This window comes from Callithrix jacchus, chromosome 3 (assembly GCF_049354715.1).
Source record: "Callithrix jacchus isolate 240 chromosome 3, calJac240_pri, whole genome shotgun sequence".
Classification (NCBI taxonomy): domain Eukaryota; kingdom Metazoa; phylum Chordata; class Mammalia; order Primates; family Cebidae; genus Callithrix; species Callithrix jacchus.
Genome location: NC_133504.1, coordinates 184,288,514 through 184,311,207, shown reverse-complemented (window position 1 = coordinate 184,311,207; position 22,694 = coordinate 184,288,514). Strand labels below are relative to the sequence as shown.

Sequence of the window (22,694 nt, the reverse complement as noted above, 5' to 3'; positions counted from 1 at the left end):
TATTAAAAGCACCCTAGAACCAGACAGAACTTTTTAGCTTATTTCTACGACTTCAACAAGTTGTTTGTTCTTGTACTGCTCCTTTTCATATTTCTCATATCCAATCACACACACAACTTCCTGGGCCGTTATCTCTAGGCAATGAGAAAGCAGATAGTTAATTGTTTCTGTATTTCAACAGGCCCACGCTTCCCATGCATTATGATTATTACATCAAAACACCTCTGCCCTCACTCGCGCGTTTCATCTGTCTTGCAACCAGCTCGAGCCATCATGCAAGCCTGTCCCACCTGCCATCACATCTCTGGTGTTACACCCGTGGAAGGATGTAACTCGCGAGGCTTAGCTCCAGATGAAATTTGGCAGATGGATGTTACACACACAGCAGCCATTGGCAGGCTAAGCTATGCTCATGTCACTGCAGATACCTGCTCTCATCTGTTACATGCTACAAATAGGAGAAACAGCTGGTCATGTCCGACAACATTATCGTCATTTGCCCATATGGGGGTCCCTAAACAATTCGAAACTGACAATGGACCTACTTATGTCTGTCGTGCTTTCCAGAACTTTATACAATTATGGGCAATCAGACACAAAACAGGAATTCCATACAATCCCTGAGGACAAAGGGTTATTGAGGGGGCATATCAAACACGAATGTTGAAAACACTAAAAGGGGGAATAGGAGACCCATCACCACCTCAAACACAGTGGCATTTAGCCTTGTTTACTTTAAATTGTTTGACTCCTGGTACGGATGGTAAGATTTCAGCAGAAAGACATCGGCAAGTGTTAGAGAAACAGAGGCAAGTTAATCTAAAAGTGTCATGGAAATCCCTGGAAGAAGGACGGTGGAAGTCCCGGTGGATGTGCTGGCATGGGGACAAGGGTATGCTTGTGTTTTTATGGGAGATGGACAAACGATGTGGGTGCCCTCCAGGTGGGTGCAACCATGGAACAGCAGACTGGAGGGATCCATGATGGCCACCCATGGGTGCAGTCCCTCCAGCACGAGCCATGAACCAACTGGATCTGAATGTGAAGACTGAACGAGGGCTGACCAGAGTCACTATGACAACAACCAAACCCGTAACATGGGGACAGATCAAGAAAACCACGCAGGAAGCTGAGAAACTGCTGAAGCGCCAGGGTCAGGAAAAACCCCTGACTCCATGTTCTTGGCAACGCTAGCTGTAGTGTCCTGTGTGGGGTGTTTCCCCTGTGTAGGCAAAAACATATTGGGCATATATTCCCAACCCCCAGCAGTGCAACTGGTACTGTGGAGTGACACTCCTCTTGCAATATATCATGATCAGGGAGCATAGGCTCCAGGACCCCTAACTCCCCGAGACACAGAACAATAGCATCAATTACATGGCTCCTTTAGAAGGACCTCCTTTATGTATCACCATGGATACATTGCTCAACCATGGCTGTTTTGCAATCCAATATCAGGGATGGTTAAGTCATCAGGAAAAAATATCTATTCATTAGGCCTCAGCTCTATTAATATTACTGCTGTGTTTACTAATTATTCCCGGCCCCATCACCCACATTGTATTGATTATGCGACATTGACTCCCTTTGAAAATTCTCACCCCTGCCCCTTGGACCCAGTGTCTTGGCCCCCTGGCCAGACAGCACTTATGTTGATAAGAGACATTATTGACTGGGGTCCTCACGACCAGTTAGATGGGAAAGATGTAAATCAGACCTCTTGGTACAAACTTTGTTGGCACCAGTGGCGGACCTTCAGCAATTCCTTGTCACATCAAACTGGGATTCAATCCCAATCTGCCACACAACTTCCTTGGCACGGCACTGGCTTTAGCCCACCCTTACCTCCGTGGCATTATCTAGGAAAAAGGGGCCCAATTCAGGAGTCAATTTGGAAAGCAGTGCTCCCACTTACGTGGTAGCATTTGGGCCAGAATGCTATCCAATAATTGTAATTCTGTTCAATGTAGCTTTTCTATCACCTTTGTTAGAAACGTTACTGCTCAATTTATGGTTTGTATTTTCAATCTTTATGTTTTTCTAGCAGCTAAGAAGGGTCAACTCCAGGTAAACATCACCCAACTGACTTGTGTCTCTTGTCAATTATATCATTGCGTTAATCACAGTACTATACAAACACACGACATATCCGCCCTAATAATTCTAGGTCATATTCCTGGATTATGGATTCCTGTAAATTTGTCTGAAACACGGGCTGCTACCTCTGCTTTCCATTTTGTGAAATTTCTTCCTGTCCGGCTCACTCCGTGTGCTCGTAGAGCCTCAGGCATGAACACTTTTGCTGTCGTCTCCTTGGTCACACTAATAACATCTGTTGTGGTGTCCTCAATAGCACTACATAGTTCTGTTCAGACAGCCTAATATGGAGAAAATGGGACACATACGGCCAGCCAGGCATGGATGCTCCAAAATAAAACTCATGCCGACTTACAAACAGAAGCGGCGATGCTGAAGACGACCGTTATGTGGCTGGGAGAACAAGCAAAAAGTTTGCAATTGCAGCAGCCATTGTGCTGTCATTTCAACCGCACCCACATTTATGTAACCCGCTTGGGATACGGTCAAAGTGAATATCCATGGACCCGTGTAAAAGGGTCATTCACAAGGAGGTTTTACATCCCATGTTACTTTTGATGTCAGTGATTGACAAAACAAGGTTGTTGAATAAGCAAACTCGGGAGCGTCAGCCTTCTCTAGAAGCCTGGACAGAATTCCAGCAGAGCTTGGAGAGCCTTCACCCTCGGACTTATCTTAAACAATCTCAAGGTTTCCTTTATCATTATAGGAACAATGCTATCACGTCTCTATTTTCTGTTCGTAGTCTGTAGGATTGCGTGGACCACCAACCGGCAATTGAAAGCTGCCCAGCCTGGAATTACCTTCATTCAATTAATTCAAAAACTAAAAGGGGGAGATGCTGGTGACCCCAACAATGTGCGGTGTGACCAACTCAATATGCCTCTGCAGGCTATAGGAGCAAACAGAAAACTGTCCTCATGAGAGCAGGATGTTGGCAAACTGACAAGCTGTGTCTGCCGCCAGAAAGAGCGTTGAGGGCAGTCACGCCCCAGGTCCCCGGCTCCTGGAGGCTATCTGTGCTCCTGAGGTTATCTGCCTGAACATCTGGAACCTGTTGAACAAGAAAAGCAGTACCTGCGATAAGTCAAGTAGCTGACTGACAATCACTCCCTCCTCCCTGTTCACTTTACTTAATAAATACGAAGGGCTGTGAAAGCTCAGGGTCTTTGTTCGCTGGAAGCAAAGAGCCTCCAATCCCTTCTTTAAAATAGAAACTTTTGTCTTCGATTTCGCATTTGTCCTCCTTCGTTCATGACATAACTATGATAGAGATGCATGCCTGTAGTCCCAGCTACTCAGGAGGCTGAGGCAGAAGAATCACCTGAACCTGAGAGGCAGAAGTTGCAATGAGCCAAGGTCGCACCACTGCACTCCAGCCTAGGCAACAGAGCAAGACTCCATCTGAAAAAAAAAAAAGAAGAAAAGAAAGTTAAAATATAGATGTCTGGGGCCCACTCCAAATAGTTAAATCTGAATTTCTAAGGGATAGGGCCTAAGCTTCACTTTTTAAAAAAATTTGAATGTGTTAGAATGTGTAGCCACAATTGAGAAACACCAACGGTCTACGCTCTCACGTTTGAAATTTATCTGCCTTGATCCTGCCTTCATCTTGCCTTTGCTACAATATTAAATGGGGACTCTTATTAGCAATGAATAAATCTGATGAGTATCTAGATCTTTTATTAGCTTGAATTATTCTTAGATATTCTGCCACATAAAAGAATTTGAATGTATAGTCTTTGCGATTGGTGGTTTAAATAGTTAAACTCAAACTTCACTGTAGCTGTGACTAGAAAGTCCTCATTGATGGAGAATCCTAGAGGTCCTTCTACAGAAGAGAAAACAATTCGGTGGGTCAAGCTGTAATATTTTGCCTCTGATTCTAAGATTTCTTCTTGTTAAAATGGGAATGCGAAATAAATAAGGAGTTTATAGTAAGGACATAATAAGTATTTTTTGAATGAATAAATTAGTGGAATACAAAATTAATATACTTGTCTCATGAAACATCTAAAGAAAAAGGAGACAGATATAGAGCTAACCCATGCCTGTTACACCATTTAATGCTAGGTGTATGGAAGCAGATAATGTGTCTCTTTAGTTTCACAGGCCCTCAGATCAGGAGGAACTGTACTCTAGGAGCTGCATGTGACTAGTCATTCCCAAGAAGCCCCCACCCCAAGACCTAACATGATGAGATTCTGGACTTTAGTTGATGCAGAAGGAGGAGAAGACTTTTAGGGATCTTGGGAGGAGGCAAGTGTATTTTGCATGGGGTGGGAAATGTGAATCACTGGGAGCTGGAAGACAGGCTGCCCAGCAGCTCCTAAGAAGGCCTCCAGTGATCCATGCCTCCTGGTATTCATGCCCTTGTATAATCCTCTCCACTCCCTTGCATGTTGGGTGAACCTAACGTCTTGCTCCTAACAAACACAATATGGTGAGACTGATGAACAGCACCTCTGAGAGGTTATAAGAAGACAGTGACTTCCATCCTGCTCACTCTCTCTTGCTCTCCTGCTTTCTTGTTCTGATGGAAGCCAGCAGCCATGTTGTGGGGTGTTCTACAAAGAGGGCCAGTAGCAAGAAACTGGAGGTGGGGGGAGTGTCTGACCAAGAGCCAGCCAAAACCTGAACCTGCCAATAACCACATGAGTGAGCTTGGAAAGGAAACCTTCCTCAGTTGAGCCTTCAGTTGAGACCACAGCCTAGTATTACTCCTTGATTGCAGCCTTTGGGAGACTATGAGCCAGAAGACCCAGTGAAGCTTTGCCTGGGCTCCTGACCCACAGACATTATCAGATAAACACTTGCTGTTTTAAGCTGCTAAGTTTTGGGTTAATTTGTTACTTAGCAATAGCTAACTAATATAGAAGAAATAGGAGAGAAAAACATTTATTAAGCCCTTCACTATGCCCCTGGAACTTTGTAAACCCTTTTTCCATTTCATTCTAAGTCAACCTGGATGAAAATATTCAGGTTCAGAGATGCTGGGTGAGGGGCAAGACATGAAATTACTGCTGTTTGATTTGAAAGCCTCTGCTCATTTCTCTAATCCAGGATGCAAACCAGGAGAGGTTTTCTATTCATGTCTCTTTTTTTCTTTTCTTCTTCTTTTTTTTTTGTGGCAGGGATACAGGGTCTTCCTCTGGCATCCAGGCTAGAGTGAAGTGGAGCAATCCTAATTCACTGCAGCCTTGAACTCTTGGGCTCCGTTGATCCTCCTGCTACAGCCTCCCAAGTAGCCGGGACTATAGGCATGCACAACCACACCTGGCTAATTTTTAAAAAATTTTTATTAGAGACAAGGTCACACTATGTTGCCCAATTTGGTTTCAAACTCCTGAGCTCAAGTGATTCTTCTGCCTCAGCCCCCACAAAAGGATAGGATTACAGAGAAGAGCCACTGTGTCCGGCCACATTTTCTGTGTTCATAAAGTCAGAAATGGAATAGCTAATGTTGTTGCTACAAAGTTTGTATAAAATGAGTAATTATTAGTGTCCCTGCAGGCAGCCACCTGCTGTTACTGACCTCCTGTGCTCTGCAGCCAAACACACACCAGCTACTTAGGCACACACACTCCGCAGGCACACAGATGCCTCCACAATACACATGTGCTCAAGATCCAATTGTGAGTACACATGTGCACAAATAAGCAGACACATCTGTATTCACAAAGAACTATTTCCACCTTCATTTTCTCCCATCCAATTACTAACCAGGTCTGAACCTTTTTGGCTTCCAAGATCAGATGAGATTGGGCATGTTCAGGGTATATGGCTGTAGCCTACATCCTCATTCTTAAATGAAAGACCGTTTGAGACAGTTCATACCTAATTATGTAATTAATCCACAAGATTTTGCAGGCTGAACAGAAACAGCCATTATAGTTTTTTCTCTTTAGCAATTTTCTATGTGCTTTAAGCAAATTTGAAATCTGGCTAGAGACTTCAGAAATCACGTTGTCTACTCCCCATGTTGTGCAGATGCAGAGACTGAGGCCCTGAGTAGTGAGGGACTTGTCCAAGTACTCCAGCAAGGTGGTGTGAACTGGAGTCCTGGTTCCCCAACCCCCAGTTCGCTGCCCTTACTGCAGCACTGTGCATCACTGACGGGGAGGGCACTCCTGGTTCTGGGGAATCCATTTCCAAGGGACATCAGAAGCGTAAACAAGTTCATATCCTATTGTTCTTTCCATGTAAAAGAAGTTGCTGACATTTATGCTTTTCTCCCAATATCTCATTAAGATGGAGCATTGTTAAATTATTTGTGGATTAAATACAGATGTGCAGGGATTTTAGGGCCCTGATTGATTTTCTATGGAAAGAAGCAGAAGGAATGTTAATTCACAGCTGGCAAATGTTAGCTCTTAGGATGGGGCAAACCAGCATTTCAAAGGCCTGTGTTTTGTTTTGTTTTGGTATTTCACGAACGAGATCTTTCTGTGCAAAGTGGTAGGAAGCCATTTTCAATAAGAGTTAAAGGGAAAGAAGATTTAAAAAATGGACTGAAAACAAACTCAAAGGTGCCAGGCCTTTGCTACTGCAAGCCCCTCTTGCAGGAAGAGAGGCTGTTAAAATGAAATCAATAATTTAAGCAACTGTCCGTCCCCCTCTCCCCTGCCATTCTGCTAAAATGACTTGACATTTCAGACCACAAGGAATGAGCATCAGACCAGGAAGCAAGGGGCTTTGGTATGAGTCTCAGTTGTGTGATTTTAAGTAAATGATTTAACATTTCTGAATGTGTTTCTCTCATCTCTAATAATGAAACCATAATGATACATCTCAGGGTCATTATGAGTGTAAAAAATGCTCATTTACTAGAACTCATTCCATATCAGATGCCACATTAGGAATTGTGCAGAGTGATCTCATTAATTCTTTTTTTTTTGAGATGGTGTTTCGCTCTTATCACCCAGGCTGGAGTGCAATGGTGCAATCTTGGCTCACTGTAACCTCTGTCTCCTGGTTTAGGTTTCAAGCAATTCTCCTGCCTCAGCCTCCCAAGTAGCTGGGATTATAGGTGCCCACCACCATGCCTGGCTAAGTTTTTGTATTTTTTGTAGAGATGGGGTTTCACCATGTTGGTCAGGCTGGTCTTGAACTCCTGACCTCAGGTGATCCACCCAGCTTGGCTTCCCAAAATGCTGGGACTACAGGCATGAACCACCATGCCTGGCCTCATTAATTCTTTATAGCAGCCCTGTGAGGAGGCCTGCTCATTCTCATTGTACAGCTAAAGGTGCTGAGGCTCAGAGAGCTCAAGCTCCTTGCTTAAGGTCACACAGCTAAGAAGTGACATGGTAGAGATTTAAACCTATGCTTGTCTGGCTTGGCACTGTCTGATATAGTAAGAGTGTGGGGATGACAGATTGCAAAACAAAGCAAACTAAAACTCACAAGCTCTGAGGATGTAGTGACTGCCTACTCTTTGCCCCAGTGCTAGCGACCCAGAATTAAAGATGGGTTCTCATCACGCTCTCTGCTTCTGTAGACCCCTCAGTGGCTTGAGAGGAAAGCAAACCTGGTAGTGGCAATGAGGGGATCTGATACATTGGATTCCATTTTGGACTCATGTTTAAAGTGCATATGGGCCATCCAGGTGGGTGTATGAGCTGAGGACCAGAACAGAGGTCTGGATTTGGGATCAATATCACCAAAGATACAGCCAACACTGAGTGACTGCTTAATTTGTGCTGGGCCCTGTGCCAAGGAGCTTTCATGCATTAACTCATTCTATCCTCAGACGGATGCTTTGAGGCTGCTGTCCTCAGCTTGCTGTACTGAGCAGTGAGAAAACTTGCTTGTAGGTGAAAGTTAAAACTGCCAGGAGGATTCTTTCTGAAGGCCATTCCAGGGCTTTTCTATTTGGCGATTCATGATCAGTCTTAACCCCCAAGTCTCCACATCTCCTGTAATTGAGTCACTCAGTCTCATAAGAGCCCCCAGGTGCCTCTATTTTCTTCATTTGAATTCTGGATTTAGTGTGCATTAGAAATTTTCTCCCTGAGAAATGGAAAGCATTTTTGTGATGGCTGCACTGGAAGGCCTAAGAAAATACCTTTGCATGCCAACAAAGAGAACTAAAACCTTAATTGCTGATTTAAAAAAAAGGCAGTAGGAAAGGATGTACCCCTGCATATATAGTGAGGGATGCCTTTCCTTGGTCAGGGCACAGGTCATCTGTCCCGAAGTCCTGTTTCCTTGTGTGGGTAGAGGGCATTTTCACACTCTATTTCTGAAAGACCTCAGGGAGAACAAGAGCAGTAGAATGAGCAGAGGGCCATGGTCATGGGCATTGACTGGGTGCTTGCTACATGCAAAAGCGCTGTGCTAAGCACCTTGGAAACACTAACTAATTTAATGTCCCAACAAATCCAGAAGGTAGGTACAAGTAATAGTATCACTTTACTGGTCACAAAATTGGGGAATAGAGGTCATTGACTTGCTCAAGATCGCACTGCACATGCAGTAGGGCTGGGATTCAGACCCATGAGTGAGACTCTAGAGCTTAGCCTTCTCCCTGAACCCTGCCTCTCATGACTATGTGGCTCATGCTCCCATAGACTTAAGTCCTGAGGCTGAGGAAGGGTCCTCAGATATCCCACCTGAAGACATCAATTTCTGTGTCATTTTGATCAGCCCTCATGAACATCAATACTCACTTGAAGTTATTGAGAGTATTTCCCTGACCTTAACACTGCCATCCCAAAGCTGTTTGCCAATTCATTCCCATCTCCACAGCCCTGTCTTTCTCCAGCAGGCTTGGTCTATGGTTCTAATGAACACAGGAGGCTTGTGTCGGGGTCCAGCACGTCTGCCAGGGGACTACCGACCTGCGGGAGTCCCCGAGACCGCCAACGTAGATGTCTCGTTCAACCTGAGAGAGAGAGTGCGCAGAAGTGAAAGAATACAGGAAAGTGGAGTCTGGAGGGCTGCGTGAAAATTATGGTCAAAACACAGCAAATTTATTTTTGCGGGTTACAGCTTTTATACCTTTTTTCTTGTTTACATTTACTTTATCTCAGTAGAAAGAAAGGGGTAAACAGAAAGGAAATAGAAACTCCATAAAAAATAGTTATCAGGGGCTTGTGATATCTGCTCAGAAAGCAGTTTAAGGGGGCTTGTGGTAGTAGTTTACATTTCAAAGATTTTACATTTCAAAGATACAATGGCGCCCTTAAGGTGGCTGGTTAAACCTGTTTTTCATCAGGAGCTAAAACAAAGGCTTGGCTCCAGGGAAAATATAGGCAGAGGTCTCTGCTCCTCTTAGACATCTCAATTGCAGCAAGTTTATTGCTTACACAGAGACTGATGGGGACATGGAAACAGACAGCACAATGTCCTCATAAACTGCAGACCTTTGCTTTGCATTCTGTTGTTGCTTCAGTGACTCAGCCCGTGGCCTTTTGTCTCACCTGACAGCCCTCGAGATGGAGAGTGCAGATAGGTCCGGCAGCCAAACTGAGGCAAGTCACGCTGCTGTCTCCAGCCCTTGGCGCGAACTCTGCTCACAGGCTTGGTTCATTTGGATGCAGTAAGTGGGGAGGAGTAACATGAATGGGATTGACTAGATGCCTCAATTCTAATCTGTTGAATGGGGATACTTATCACACCACTCCACACAATGCTATAAGGATTAGATGGGATTCTTTGTATAAAGCACTTAGAACAATACTTGGCACATTGTCAGCACTCAGTTAACTTTGTACAATGTATTAGTCAGGCTTTGTTGTGATGATGCTGCATAACAAGTAATCCCAAAATCTTAATGCTACCAACAACAAGCATTTACTTCTCATATCCGTAGGTCAGCTGTGGTTCTACAGGGCTCTTCGGGGCTTGGCTAGATTCAGATGGGCCTGGATCTAGGTGGTGAATTGGGTTCCTATTTGCTTCACTTGGCTCTCAGGAGAGGATCCAGGGAAGTAGCAGCAGCTATTTGAAGCATGCTTGTCTCATGCTGGAGGACAGGATCACTAGAGGCCATGCAGGAACATTTATCTTTAATGCTTCTGCTTGGATGTGGCATTCACTGAGTTACTCACATTCCATTGGCTGAAGCAAGTCATGTGGCCAAGCCTAATGTCAGTGGAGCGGGGAAGTATATCACTTCCATGAAAAGGAGGGAAAACAGATGTTTGCTGAATAATAATACAATATTATGATCTACCACAATATTACCAAATGTTTCTTGAGTGCCTATGGCTCTCAGGAAGTGTTCCAAGAACCAGGGCTTCAGCGATGAATCACACAGCAGCTCTGCTCTCAAGGGTGCTCTCACTACAGAGTGTGGTCACTGCAATGACAGAGGTGGCCCCAGGACAACTTAACCTCTCCTAAACTGTTTTCATTCTCACAATTTCCCTGTAACACTGGTATCACTATCCCCATTTTATACACAAGTAAACTGAAACTCAGAGAGGTTACGTAATTTTTTTTTGTTCCCATGCTTAGAAAATGGCTAATCCTTGGCCGGCACTGTGGCTCACACCTGTAATCCCAGCACTTTGGGAGGCCAAGGCAGGCAGATCATGAGGTCAAGAGATTGAGACCATTCTGGCCAACATGGTGAAACTTCGTCTCTACCAAAAATACAAAAATTAGCTGGGCATGGTGGTGCATGCCTGTAGTACCACCTACTCAGGAGGCTGAGGCAGGAGAATTGCTTGAACCCAGGAGGCAGAGGTTGCAGTGAGCCTAGATTGCACCACTGCACTCCAGCCTGGCAACAGAGTGAGACTCAAAAAAAAAAAAAAAAAAAGAAAGAAAATGGCTAAGCTTAGAACCAAACCCTGGTGTGATTTTTCCAGGGTCCTGTTCTTTGCATGAGCACTCTGGACTCAAGCATGTAGGCACAGACATTAGAAGTGAGAAGGAGACAGACCAAAACTCTCATGACTTGGCAGAAGCCCATCTCTGCATATGGATGAGCCTCGTCCACACATTTGCAAGCTCTGACTGAGACATCTGTAACCTTGACTTTCATAGCTGGGCTACTAACTTCAATCATCTGAAGGAAGATTCAAGTTATCAACTGCCACCAAGTCAGTGAATTATTCATAAACTTGTTTCTCTGTTGCCCTATTCTGCTCAGTCCAAGCCTATGTCAAACGCTCCCTCCTGAAAAACTTCTGATTCCCTAGCCACCAGTTTCTGCCTGTGTTGCCGTCCACAGCACCAGACACTTAAGATGCTTTCTCCATGATCCTACAATTTTTTAATTTTTTTGAAACAGGGTCTCACTCTGTCGCCCAGGCTAGGGTGCAGTGGTGCACATAATCCTACAATCTTGAGGTATATATTCTAATCAATAACTGCTCACAGAAAGCTGTGTCTCTAAGGATGGGAATAACTGAACTCCTTTGCCTATATTCTCCTATTCCATCTCCATTAGTCCCCAGGGTTCCAGCCCGGTGCTTGGCATTCAGCAGGGGCAAGAGGAAAGTGTGTGGAATGAGGACTAAATGAACGGTGAATGGATAGAGGCTGCTGGATTCTTTGGAAAGACAGCAGGTGATATTTATTTTTGATTTTTGTCCCTTTCCCCTCTTTGGTCCTTTGCAGGGATTTTAGTCAGGATGGGTCTGGTGCAACCAGGTGATCCAAGGGATGCAGGTACAGAGGGAAGTAACTGGAGCTCCCATTGGGGACCACAGTAAACACTGGCCGTGGAATGCCATTGTCTTATCGTCTGAGAAGTAACAGGAGGCTTCCATATTCTTGTGTTTAATCAACTGGCTAAAATTATTAAGCTAAATGCTCAGTTTATGCAATGCACTCAGCCCAGCTGATTTATAAGTGGCACCTTCCCAATCAGCCTAGAGCATTTTTGTGGTCACTCTTTTCCAACATCCACTACAATCAGGGACTACCAGAGAAGCCTGATTGTCTTCATGGGTTATTTATAACCAAATCATAGTAGCCATCATTAAGTAAAGAGAGTTGTTTCTCCACACCAGCAGCATCCCCCACCCCACCACCCCCAATTTCAGTCCATCCATTTTATTAAATGCTTCTGGCTGCAGTGATTAGGTGTAATGAGCGTGATAGGGCTCTGAGTTGGGAAGTGCTAGAGACAAAGGACGTTTGTTATTCTCATCCTTAGAGACACAGAATCCCAGAGGTAAAAGGGACTTAGAGATTTCTAGTCCAGGAGTCTCATGTCATAGATGAAAAAACTTGAGGATCAAAGTCAGGCAGTTTCATGAAAAGGGCAGAAATGTGGAAATCCGAGGTCCAGTTCTAACTCAGGCTTAATCACAGATAATGTGTGTGATTTTGAATTACTTGCTTGGTGCCTCCGGGTCTGAGTTTTCCTTTCTAGAAAGTGGGGAAACTAATATGGATTGTAGGATGAATAGAGATAAAGTGTAGAAGTAGCCAGGTGTATGGCAGCTGGTACAATGGATGCCATAGTCAAAGAGTTAGTGCCAGCGTCGCTGCTCTCTTCCGTCCCTCCACATTGCCTTCAACTAGCTGACTGCTTCTGCAGAACAGACTTATGTTCCCTGGCTCTCAGCATGACTCAGTTTGACTTTTCGTAAGTGCAGGTAAGCAAGATGAAAGTGTTTGTTCCTCTCTACAGACAGAAAATGGCAGCAGGAGACCAGAAAACTGGAGCTGGAGGAAGTCTCGAGACTCACCCCATGGTCTCTGTGACCTTTGTCTTAGTTCCTTTGTGCTGCTCAAACAAAAATCTAAGACTGGGGAATTTATAAACAACAGAAGTTTATTTTTTTCAGTTTTAGAGTCTGGAAAGTCTCAGATCAAGGCATCTGCAGATTCAGTGTCCTGGTGAGGACTTGCTCTCTGCTTTGAGAAGGTGCCTTGCTACGTCCTCACATGGCGGAAGGGGTCAACAGTTCCCTTTCATCTCTTTTATAAGATCATTAATCCCATTCAGAAGAGCTCTACCCAAATGCCCTTCTCAGATCCCAAAGGCCCCACTTCTTAAAACTCTCACCTTGATTAAATTTCCACATATGCAATTTGGAGAGACCCAGACATTCAGACCATAGCAGTCCCCATCCTTGGACGTGGACCAGCAGTGCTCTCTCAGTCCCACGTGAATGACTCTGCCAGTGCAGCGCTCTGAGCTCCGTTCCGATTGCTCCTCTCCTTCCCTCCACAGCAGTTTCGGTGAAGCCCTACATAATTTCATGACCTACAGGTAGACTTGTAGGTCTACAGGTCTGCCAGGTTCTTCTCACAGCTGCCACACCAGCTACCATGACACAGGCAGAGGCATGGAAGGCACTTGCAGACTGGTGTTGGCTGCTCCTGGGAACCCTGCTTCTAACACATGCATAAGACACGTGGCTCATTTGAATGTGGCTTTTGTTGTCAGGGGGGAAAAAAGACACATGGCTCAGTCCCCTCTTTTGGTAGATGGTGTTATGGCACCAGGAGTAGGGAGCTGCCAAAACACAAACCCTAAAATATGTGGCTCTGGGGCCAGATGGCAGTCAGCGAAAGAATTGTTACTGAGGTTTGGAAAGACGGTAACCTGTGAAATATTTGGTAAAGCTGTTGTAAGCATAACTTGAAAGGCAGATAATGTACTGAAGGAACGTGAAGCTTACGGTGAGAAGACGGGGAAACTAAACGTTAGTATCCCGTGATCACTATTGTAAGAAAGAGATGAGTGTGGAAAAGAACTGGCTAAACTGTAAGCAGGTATAAAAAGAAATAGACAGGGTCCAGGACTTCTGGAACCTTATTTCTACCAGGAAGAGGCCTGCCTCAGTATCCCTGCCAAGCTCAGTTACTGGCTGGGAGCGGCTTGTGGGGAGCTTGAAGTCAGTGCAGAGCTGAATTTCGGAGTGCTGCAGCTGGGCATGGGCATGGACATGGGTTGAATTGTTCCCCCCAAATTCTTATGTTGAAGCCCTAACCCCTAGTACTTCAGAATGTCACCTTATTTAGAAAGGTCCTTGTTGATATGATTAATTAAAATGAGGCCCTACTGGAGTATGACGGATTCCAATTTAATATGAAGGCTGTCCTTATAAAAAGAGGAAATCTGGACACAGGCATGCACAGAAGATGATGTGAAACACAGAAACGAGGTGGCCATGTACAAGCTAAGCAGGGAGCTCTCAGAACGAAATCAACCTTGACGACACCTTGACCTTGGACATCTATCCTCCAGAACTGTGAGAGAATACATTTGCGTTGTTTAAGCCACCTACTTTGTGGTACAGTCAGCCCTCCAAATCTCTGAGTTTTGCATCCTTGGATTTAAGCAGCTACAGATCAAAAATATTCAAGAAAAAAGAACCCTAAAAATAACAATCCATCAGTAAAATGATGCAGTGTAACAACTATCTATACACAGCATTTACACCACATCCCCAGGTAATCTAGAGGTGATTGAAAGTAGATGGGAGGATGTGTGCAGTCAGATGCAAACACTGTGCCGTTTTATTTCAAGGACTTGAGCATTTGCGGATTTTGGTATCCTTGGGGTCCTGAAACCCCATGGATACCGAGGGACAACTGTGCTCTGTTCCAGCAGTCCTAGTAAACTCATGCGGTCAGGCATAGTCCCGTAGTTGGAGGTCTGCCAGGTTCTTCTCACAGCTGCCACACCAGCTACCATGACACAGGCAGAGGCATGGAAGGCACTTGCAGACTGGTGTTGGCTGCTCCTGGGAACCCTGCTTCTAACACATGCATAAGACACGTGGCTCATTTGAATGTGGCTTTTGTTGTCAGGGGGGAAAAAAGACACATGGCTCAGTCCCCTCTTTCACTCCAGTGGACAGGCAGTCAACCACCTGGCAGGTGAGCAAAGCTATCCGAGACCTCGCACAGTCTCTCAGCCTTGCTACCATTGGACCACAGACACATGAGCAAACTCAGCCAAGACCAGTCTAGCTCAACCCAGAAGAGCCCCTCCTGGGTCACTGCCTCGTACACTTATGGGCTAAATACAATTTTGGAGTGACCTTTTTCCAGCAGTAACTACCACTAACTGAGGATAATTATAACCTCACAGAGGAAAAGCCGGTTGAGGGTGTGTTTTTGAGCTGGTGCACACTATGGGTTCAACCCTGTTGGAGACCCTAGTGAGTTGTGCAGAATGCAGTCAACACCAGCCCTGAAGCCCAAGAGGCTGAGGGACGAACCTGGTGAGTCTCATCCCCCATCATTGAGAGTGGTTCCCGCAGACTTTAACTCTCCTGAACTGCTAGGTTAGGGGCTGAGCCAGCTAATGTAGCTTCAGAGAAGTTCTGAGGTAGAGAAGTTGAGCCTCAGAGGGCCTTGAGATGAGAAGCCATCAGGGTGCCCAGGAACTGTCCCCTCTAGCAGCAGCTGCAGTCTGCTAAGGTGGCATCTCCTGCATGTGGTAAATCTAAGTTATCTAAATGATAACATGGACAATGCAAAGAAGCAGGGGGGATTTCAGGATAGGGAGACCAGCTGAGGACAATGGGTTTGGGAGCGCTGTGAAAGCTGCAGAATGTGAGGCATTTTAAAGGCTTTTCTTAATCTAACTCGGGGGATCACTTAACGGTGAACATTTCAGGCAAGGGTGAGCAGAAGACAGACTCCCGGCTGATTGATTGGGCAGCTGTGTTTGGGCTGCAGCACTGGGAGCTCTCCTCCATCCACTTGAGCTGCTCCCCAGAGGAGGCCACCTGCTTTGCCAAGTGTGGCCTTGTTCCTGCTTCTCTAATGATGGGATTATCGGTGTGAGACAAGTACTTACTAGCCAGGCTTATTTACATGAGACCAAATCTTTTAGACAGCCATTCCAGCTGAGAAATAGGGATGTATATGTATATATTTGGAGATGGGGAATGTACACATTAAAGGGCTTGGGAAAAATGTTTCTTAAAAATGCTCTCTCATTTTTTTTAAATAGAGCTCATGACGAGAAGCAATGAATTTCAAAGAAGTGGTGATCTGGGAATCCTGGCAATGTGGAAAATACAGTGTTGGGCCTGCAGGCTGGCCCCACAGCACCTCCTCGGGACATTCAGGGACAGCCAGTGCCATGCTTGGGAAAGAAGGGCTCTGTGGCTGATGTGGAGCATGGAATTGATTAGCATAGTTAGCATATTTATCCATACTCATTAGCATAATCAGCATATTTATCTCTCCCAAAAGGTGAGCAGTAAAGAGGTTTTTTTTTTTTTGAGATGGAGTTTTGCTCTTGTCACCCAGGCTGGAGTGCAATGACATGATCTCGGTTCACTGCAAACCTCTGCCTCCTGGGATCAAGTGATTCTCCTGCCTCAGCCTCCCAAGTAGCTGAGATTGCAAGTGCCCACCACCACACTCAGCTAATTTTTTTGTATTTTTAGTAGAGACAGGGTTTCACCATGTTGGCCAGGCTGGTCTCAAACTCCTGAGCTCAAGTGATCCTCCCTCCTAGGCCTCCCACAGTGCCCGCCGGGGAAAGAGCTTTCTAATCCTGCCCAACCCAAGAACATTTCCCAAGTGTATTTGATCACAGAACCCTTTCTGAAGACCCCAGTTAACTTCCCCAGAATACTCCGTAGATGCTGGAATGCAGGAACTCACTTCACAACCATTTTCTTGATAGATATACGGTGTCAGAGGAGAAGAAACTTGCTTGGCAAGTATATTGCCTGGGAATTGGAAGGTTTGGACCTGGGCCTGACTTTGGCACTATCTTGCTATGTGTCCTTGGCAAACTACTTAGCCTTTGTAGGTCTCAGTCTGTCTAATTCTCTCTGTTTTCTCATCTATTAAATAAGGCTAATAATTGTTGGGTTGTTTGAAGATTAAATGGAGTCCATGGGAAATTCTTAAACAGCCTGAACACAGTATGAGCCTGAGGTTGTTATTGTGACGATGACGGATTTGATGGTGATGACATATGGGACTTTGTGCCTGGGATTTAACTACATCCTCTAGCAGTATGCGTTGTCATTTACTGCTTGTGTGTCTATCAAGAACTGAGCTCAATAAGTCATCTGTTTAAATCCTCACACCAACACTTATCATAGGTACTATTCTCCCCATTTTACAGATTAGAAACTGAGGCTCAAAGAATTTCTGTAACTTTCTTGAAATCCCAAAGCCAGTACACAGCAAAGCCAGGATTCAATCCCAGCCTGAAATCTCTTTGCCACTAAAAGAATAGTTCACTGTCCACCATGAGAGATGGAGGAAGCCTTGGCTGACAGCTGTGGAGACAAGCTCTGTCACACTCTGACCTCTCACTGTCAGTATTTTCAGTACCACTTGTTATCACTACATTTTCTGTGTCTGGTCTGCTGACCCCATAGAATGTCAGCACTAAGAGGGACAGAGTTCTTGAACATCAAGCACTTAGTGCTTTAACTATGGTGTTCTCAGTGCCTAGAACCCAGCTGCTGCAGTAGGCACTCAATAAAGAATTGTGAAATAAATGAATGAAGAATATACTTATTAAATGCTGCCTTTGTGCTAGTGGATATGTTAGATCCTCTGATACAATGATCACCAAGATAGATTGTGTATTTGTGTTTTGATAAAGCTTAGACTAAGTTGTCTAAAGCGTGTATCTATCCATTTCTTACCCTCACTCTCTGGAGGACGAAGCTTCTCAAAATAGCTTCTCTTGTTGAGGGGATGGGCTTGGCTGGCAAGACCTGAGCAACCTTGCAGTCAGACTTAGAGGTCAGCCTCAAGTGGGGGTCATAGCAACTGTCCTGGGGATGGGGCAGAATGTTCCTTCTCACCTCCAAGCTACTGACTGAGTGTCTTCTTTAGTCCAGGTGTGGTGTAGATGCTGCCTAATTTCTCTCATTTGTTCTTCCCAATGAATGGCTGATGTAGGGTTTGTCACTTCCCTATGAGGAAACAGAGGTTCAGAGGGGCTATGGAGGCTGGGAAAAAGAGCACCCAAACTTCCCTGAGGGGCAGCCAAGGCCAGGTGACCCTTGAAATGAGACTTGGAGGATAGCTTGGAGTCTTCCAGGGTAAAAGAGATGGGAAAACATTCAAGGCAAAGGGAATAGCATATGCAAAATCTTAGAGTGGTAAAGGAAGGAGGCAGAGCCAGGAATGGCAAGTATGGCTGGGGCGAGGACTCGGGAAAGGAAGTGGGGGGAGTGGGTGCAGGCCGCAGTGTGGACCACCATCACAGCAGCTCGAGCAAGACTGGCTGCAGAGCTATGGTGGCAATGCAGCAATGCAGACAGGCAACACTGAGGTCCAGACATGGGGAGCAGTGCCAGAGGGTGAGAGGAAAGGAAGCATGCTCTCCGGGAGTGGTGTTGGGACTGGGATGCTGACTGCACATGATGGCCAAGAGGCCAGCTGGGTCCACACGGCCCTTTGGTTTCTAGCCTGGATGGGTGGATGGCAGTTGCTGTTTTCTGAGGCAGGGCACACAGGTGAGTTCTGGTTTGGACGTGCTGATGAGCAGTGCCTGTGAGTGTCCAGGTGAAGATGTCTAGTGGGTATCTGAACACAGGTCTGCTGTTCGAAAGGGAGATCTGGCCTGGAGATACACATCTGGCAACCTTCTGCATGTTGGGTGGTTGAAATCACTGAGATGGGAAATAGTGTCTAGGGATGGCATTTGAATGTGAGAGGGATGAAGGCTGATGATGGGGCCTCTGTATGTGTAGGAAGAGCAGCAAAGGAAGCCAAGCAGGAATGCTCAGGGAGGAAGTAGTGTCCGAGGCCCACGGTTTCACCATTCACTGGGCTACAAGTCACCCTGGGCACTGAGTATAGACCATTCTACCTCTCTGGTGGGTCAGGGAGGGCTTCTGGAGGAGCTAACATCTAGACTGAGCCTTGAAAAATGGCTCTGAAGCTGGTGAAGGAGGGATGCCAGGAGGATGGAGAAGCTCAGGGCACACTAAGGAGTAACCTGTTACAACAATTGTAATTGGTGACATTTCTGGAGAAATGCGGAGCAGACTAATAAAGGGGCAGTTGCTTCCCTCTGAACAGTACACCAAGCTGACAAGGTTATTCTTGGGCTTAGAAAAAGCATTCAGAGTCTCCCCAGAGGCTCTGGCAGATTTCCCAGAGTGTTCTGTGGGATGGTGATAGCTATTCCATTCTTCCTTGCCCAATAGGCTTAGGAAGGAAGGGGTGACATGGTTTGCCTATGTCCTCACCCAAACCTCATCTTGAACTGTAGCTCCCATAATCCCCATGTGGCATGGGAGAGAACTGGTGGGAGGCAATTGAATCATGGGGGAGGATTTTTCCCATGCTGTTCTCTTGATAGTGAATAAGTCTCATGAGATCCAATGGTTTTATAAAGGGCAGTTCCCCTGCAACTGCTGTCTTGCCTGCCGCTATGGAAGACGTGCCTTTGCTCCTCCTTCACTTTCCACTATGATGGTGAGACGCCCCCAGCCATGTGGTGAGGCGCCCCCCAGCCATGTGGAACTGTGAGCCCATTAAACCTCTTTTTCTTTATAAATTACCCAGTCTCGAGTATTTCGTCACAGCAGTGGCTCACGCCTGTAATCCCAGTACTTTGGGAGGCCAAGGCGGGTGGATCATGAGGTCAAGAGATCAAGACCATCCTGGTCAACATGGTGAAACTCCGTCTCTACTAAAAATACAAAAATTAGCTGGGCATGGTGGTGCGTGCCTGTAACCCCAGCTACTCAGGAGGCTGAGGCAGGAGAATTGCCTGAACCCAGGAGGCAGAGATTGCAGTGAGCCGAGATCGTGCCATTTCACTCCAACCTGGGTAACAAGAGCGAAACTCCGTCTCAAAAAAAAAAAAAAAAAAAAAAGAAAAAAAGGAAAAAAAGAAAATGGACAAAGGAGTTAGACCAAGTGAAACAGGTTTTTGCTGCAGGGCCTCTCAGGACTTTTATTATGTGAATGCACCCTGTGACTTTCCAAAGGAGTTGGATAGTGTGAGAGTTTTCCCAAATGCATTTGACGATGCACCTGTCTTTCCCCGGCATCTTAGAGCTCTGTAATTTCAGAAAGAGCACTTTGGGAACAGCTTGCTTTCAGCACAAAGTCCTTATTCCTTAAAACAGAATGCAAGACCCTGTCTGCTTCTTGAGTCTAGAACCTTACTACACCCTTCCGCTTCCCGAAACATCCTCTGAGCCAGTTGTACCAGCCCCATGCATGCTCCCCGTGTGCCACATTGTCATGTGTCTAGGGCCTCTGAGCAGCAACTCGTTCCCTTTGGCTGGACAGGCCCTTTTCTTTATCTGTGGCTCCCTCCAGTGAGAGCCCACCTCCTCCAGGAAGACTTCTCTGACTTTCTTGGTGAGATTGGGTGCCCTGCTTTAATCCCATAGTGCTCCATGCTTCCATCCATGCCAGCACTCCCCTCATTGCCCTGAGACTGTGCACCTGGCTGTCTTTCCCTAACAGGGGGTATGATGGATTCGCCTCCATATTGCCAGTGCTGGGCACAAACTGGGTGCTCCCCATCATGGTTTTTGAGATAATGGAAAAATGGAAAGAAGCAGAGACTGAGTTTGTCAGTAACATTTCTTCCAGAGCAATAATCTTTGGTGTAGCTGCCACCAACCCACTGGCAATTCCTTACATCTCAGAGCCCTGTCCAGCTTACAAACCACAATCCATGCACTTTCTCAGTCCCTGGGATGAGCCGTAACAATAATTATTACATTTATAGTAATAATAGTAGTAATAATTATTACTGGGACCTGCCTTCTCCCAGACTCTCGGGATAAATTACTTAACCTCAGTTATTAGCATGGTTCCACATTTAAAAGAGAGACTTTGAAATCCTTCCACCAGCATCTCACACCCACAAATAAAGATTGCCCACATGCAGGATGAAGCCTCACAGATCCAGTCTTTGAGAAAGAATATCCTCTCCCTTTTCCAACATGCTTTCAAAGCGAGCAGCAATGTGAACCGGAGAGAACACTGTCTTTTGGCTTAGAAATCTCTCTCCTCTGTCCTGTGTGGACTTGGGGTCAGAGCTGCCCTGCACAACTCCCAGGGCACCGTTCACATGAAAGAAGGTGCAACACAATGGCTCTGGCTTGGGCTGCAGCTGGGAGGCTGGTTCTTTCTTGAATCAGACATCAGGGTTTTCACTGCAGCCCTGGAAATCGGCGGCATTTGTGTTTGAGTCAACTGGCCTTTCTTGGGAGCCCCCTGATGCAATGGAAAAGAATGATACTAATTTGCCCTAGTTGGGAAAATCTGTTCATTTTCTTGACATGATGTGACTTGGTAGAATGCACATGAAATGAGGGTTTAGAATAGTTAGGCTCAAATCCAAGCTCCATTATTCATCAACTAGGAAATCTTGAGCAGGTCAGAGTCAGATTCAATTTTGAAATTATACAAATGGACAAAAGTGGACGAATGATTCCTGACTCCTGCCTGGAAGTTTCCTGGTGGGAGAAGAGTGTATGGATTAGGTATCCTAGGGTATCACATCCTGCTGTCCCTGGCCCAGCTGTCTTGGTTGCAGGGGTCATGGAAGCATTAGTGTTGGACTCTGAAGCCAGGAAACCACCTGGCTAGTGAGGATTGGAGTGAACAGGGTTGGCAGTGGGTAACCCACTGTCTTTTCCATTTGAACAGAAATACTCTACTGACCACGGGGCGCCTGACTCCAGTCTCTTGTGTGTACTGGGGTGGAGAGAAGGGAGCAGCGTGGCTCAGGTAGAAGAGGAAGAATTGTGGAAAGGCTAGAGAGAAGAAGCAAACAGCTGAGCATATTCCAGACAACGCTTCAGCCTAGCCTGCAGCATCTGCCACAACCTACCTTCTCCCAGCCTCTCTTGGGATAACTTATTTAACCTCAGCGAATTCCAGTTTCCTCACTGGTTACACAGTGAGACCAACTCCTGCACTGGCAGGCATATTGTGAGAATAAGAGATAATTCATTGTAGGCACTTAGCAGAAGACTGAATAAATTATGGATATTGCTATTGCTATTAGTGGTTTTAACTTATCCCAACTTATACAACCCTAAATTAGCCACCATCACCAAGTTCATTTTTTTAAATTCATGTAACATTATGGATATTTCTATTACTAGTAATGATTTTAACTTATACAACCATAATTTAGCCACCATCACCAAGTTCATTTTTTTAAATTCATGTAACATTTTGTTAAGCCGGGCCTCCCATCTAGACATACGCATGCAAAGATCACTTTGTCCAGGCAAGCTCTTTTATAGGTGGGCACCTGAAGCCCAGGGGTGACATCTTTATGCTATTATTATATTCTTCTCTGGCCATCCAATCTAAAGTCACAACCCAGCCACTTTCTGGCACATCACCGTATTCTAAGTGTTGGCATTATACTCACCACCATGTGATCTTTTGGGTGGCCTATTTATTTATTTATTTCCCATGTTTATCCCCTTGAATGTCAGCTTCATAGAAGGCTGGACATTTTCAGTCTTCTTTACCACCATATCTTCAACACCAAGAACATGACCAAGTACACAGCAGAGCCACAGTTCAGTGTTTTGTGATGAGTGGACTGCATTGAATGAGTGGTGAAGAGCCCCTTTCTGCACTACAGTTGCCAACTGTGACAGTGGGCCAGTCATTTTTCTCATCCTTAGTTTCTTCTAAGAGGAAGTGGGGATAATACCTAGAGGCAGGTGCAGCATGAACTCAGGCATCTCCAGCAA

At 45.5% G+C, this 22,694-nt stretch overlaps 1 protein-coding gene across 1 annotated transcript; it reads left to right on the top strand.

Annotated features, from left to right (window-relative positions):
- Window positions 1-915: 915 nt before the first annotated feature.
- Window positions 916-13,964, top strand: LOC128931508 (uncharacterized). The gene is given in 3 exon segments (XM_054252668.2): window positions 916-1,156; window positions 1,159-1,226; window positions 13,836-13,964. Coding segments are annotated over 3 exon segments (438 nt in total).
- The last annotated feature ends 8,730 nt before the right edge of the window (window positions 13,965-22,694 follow it).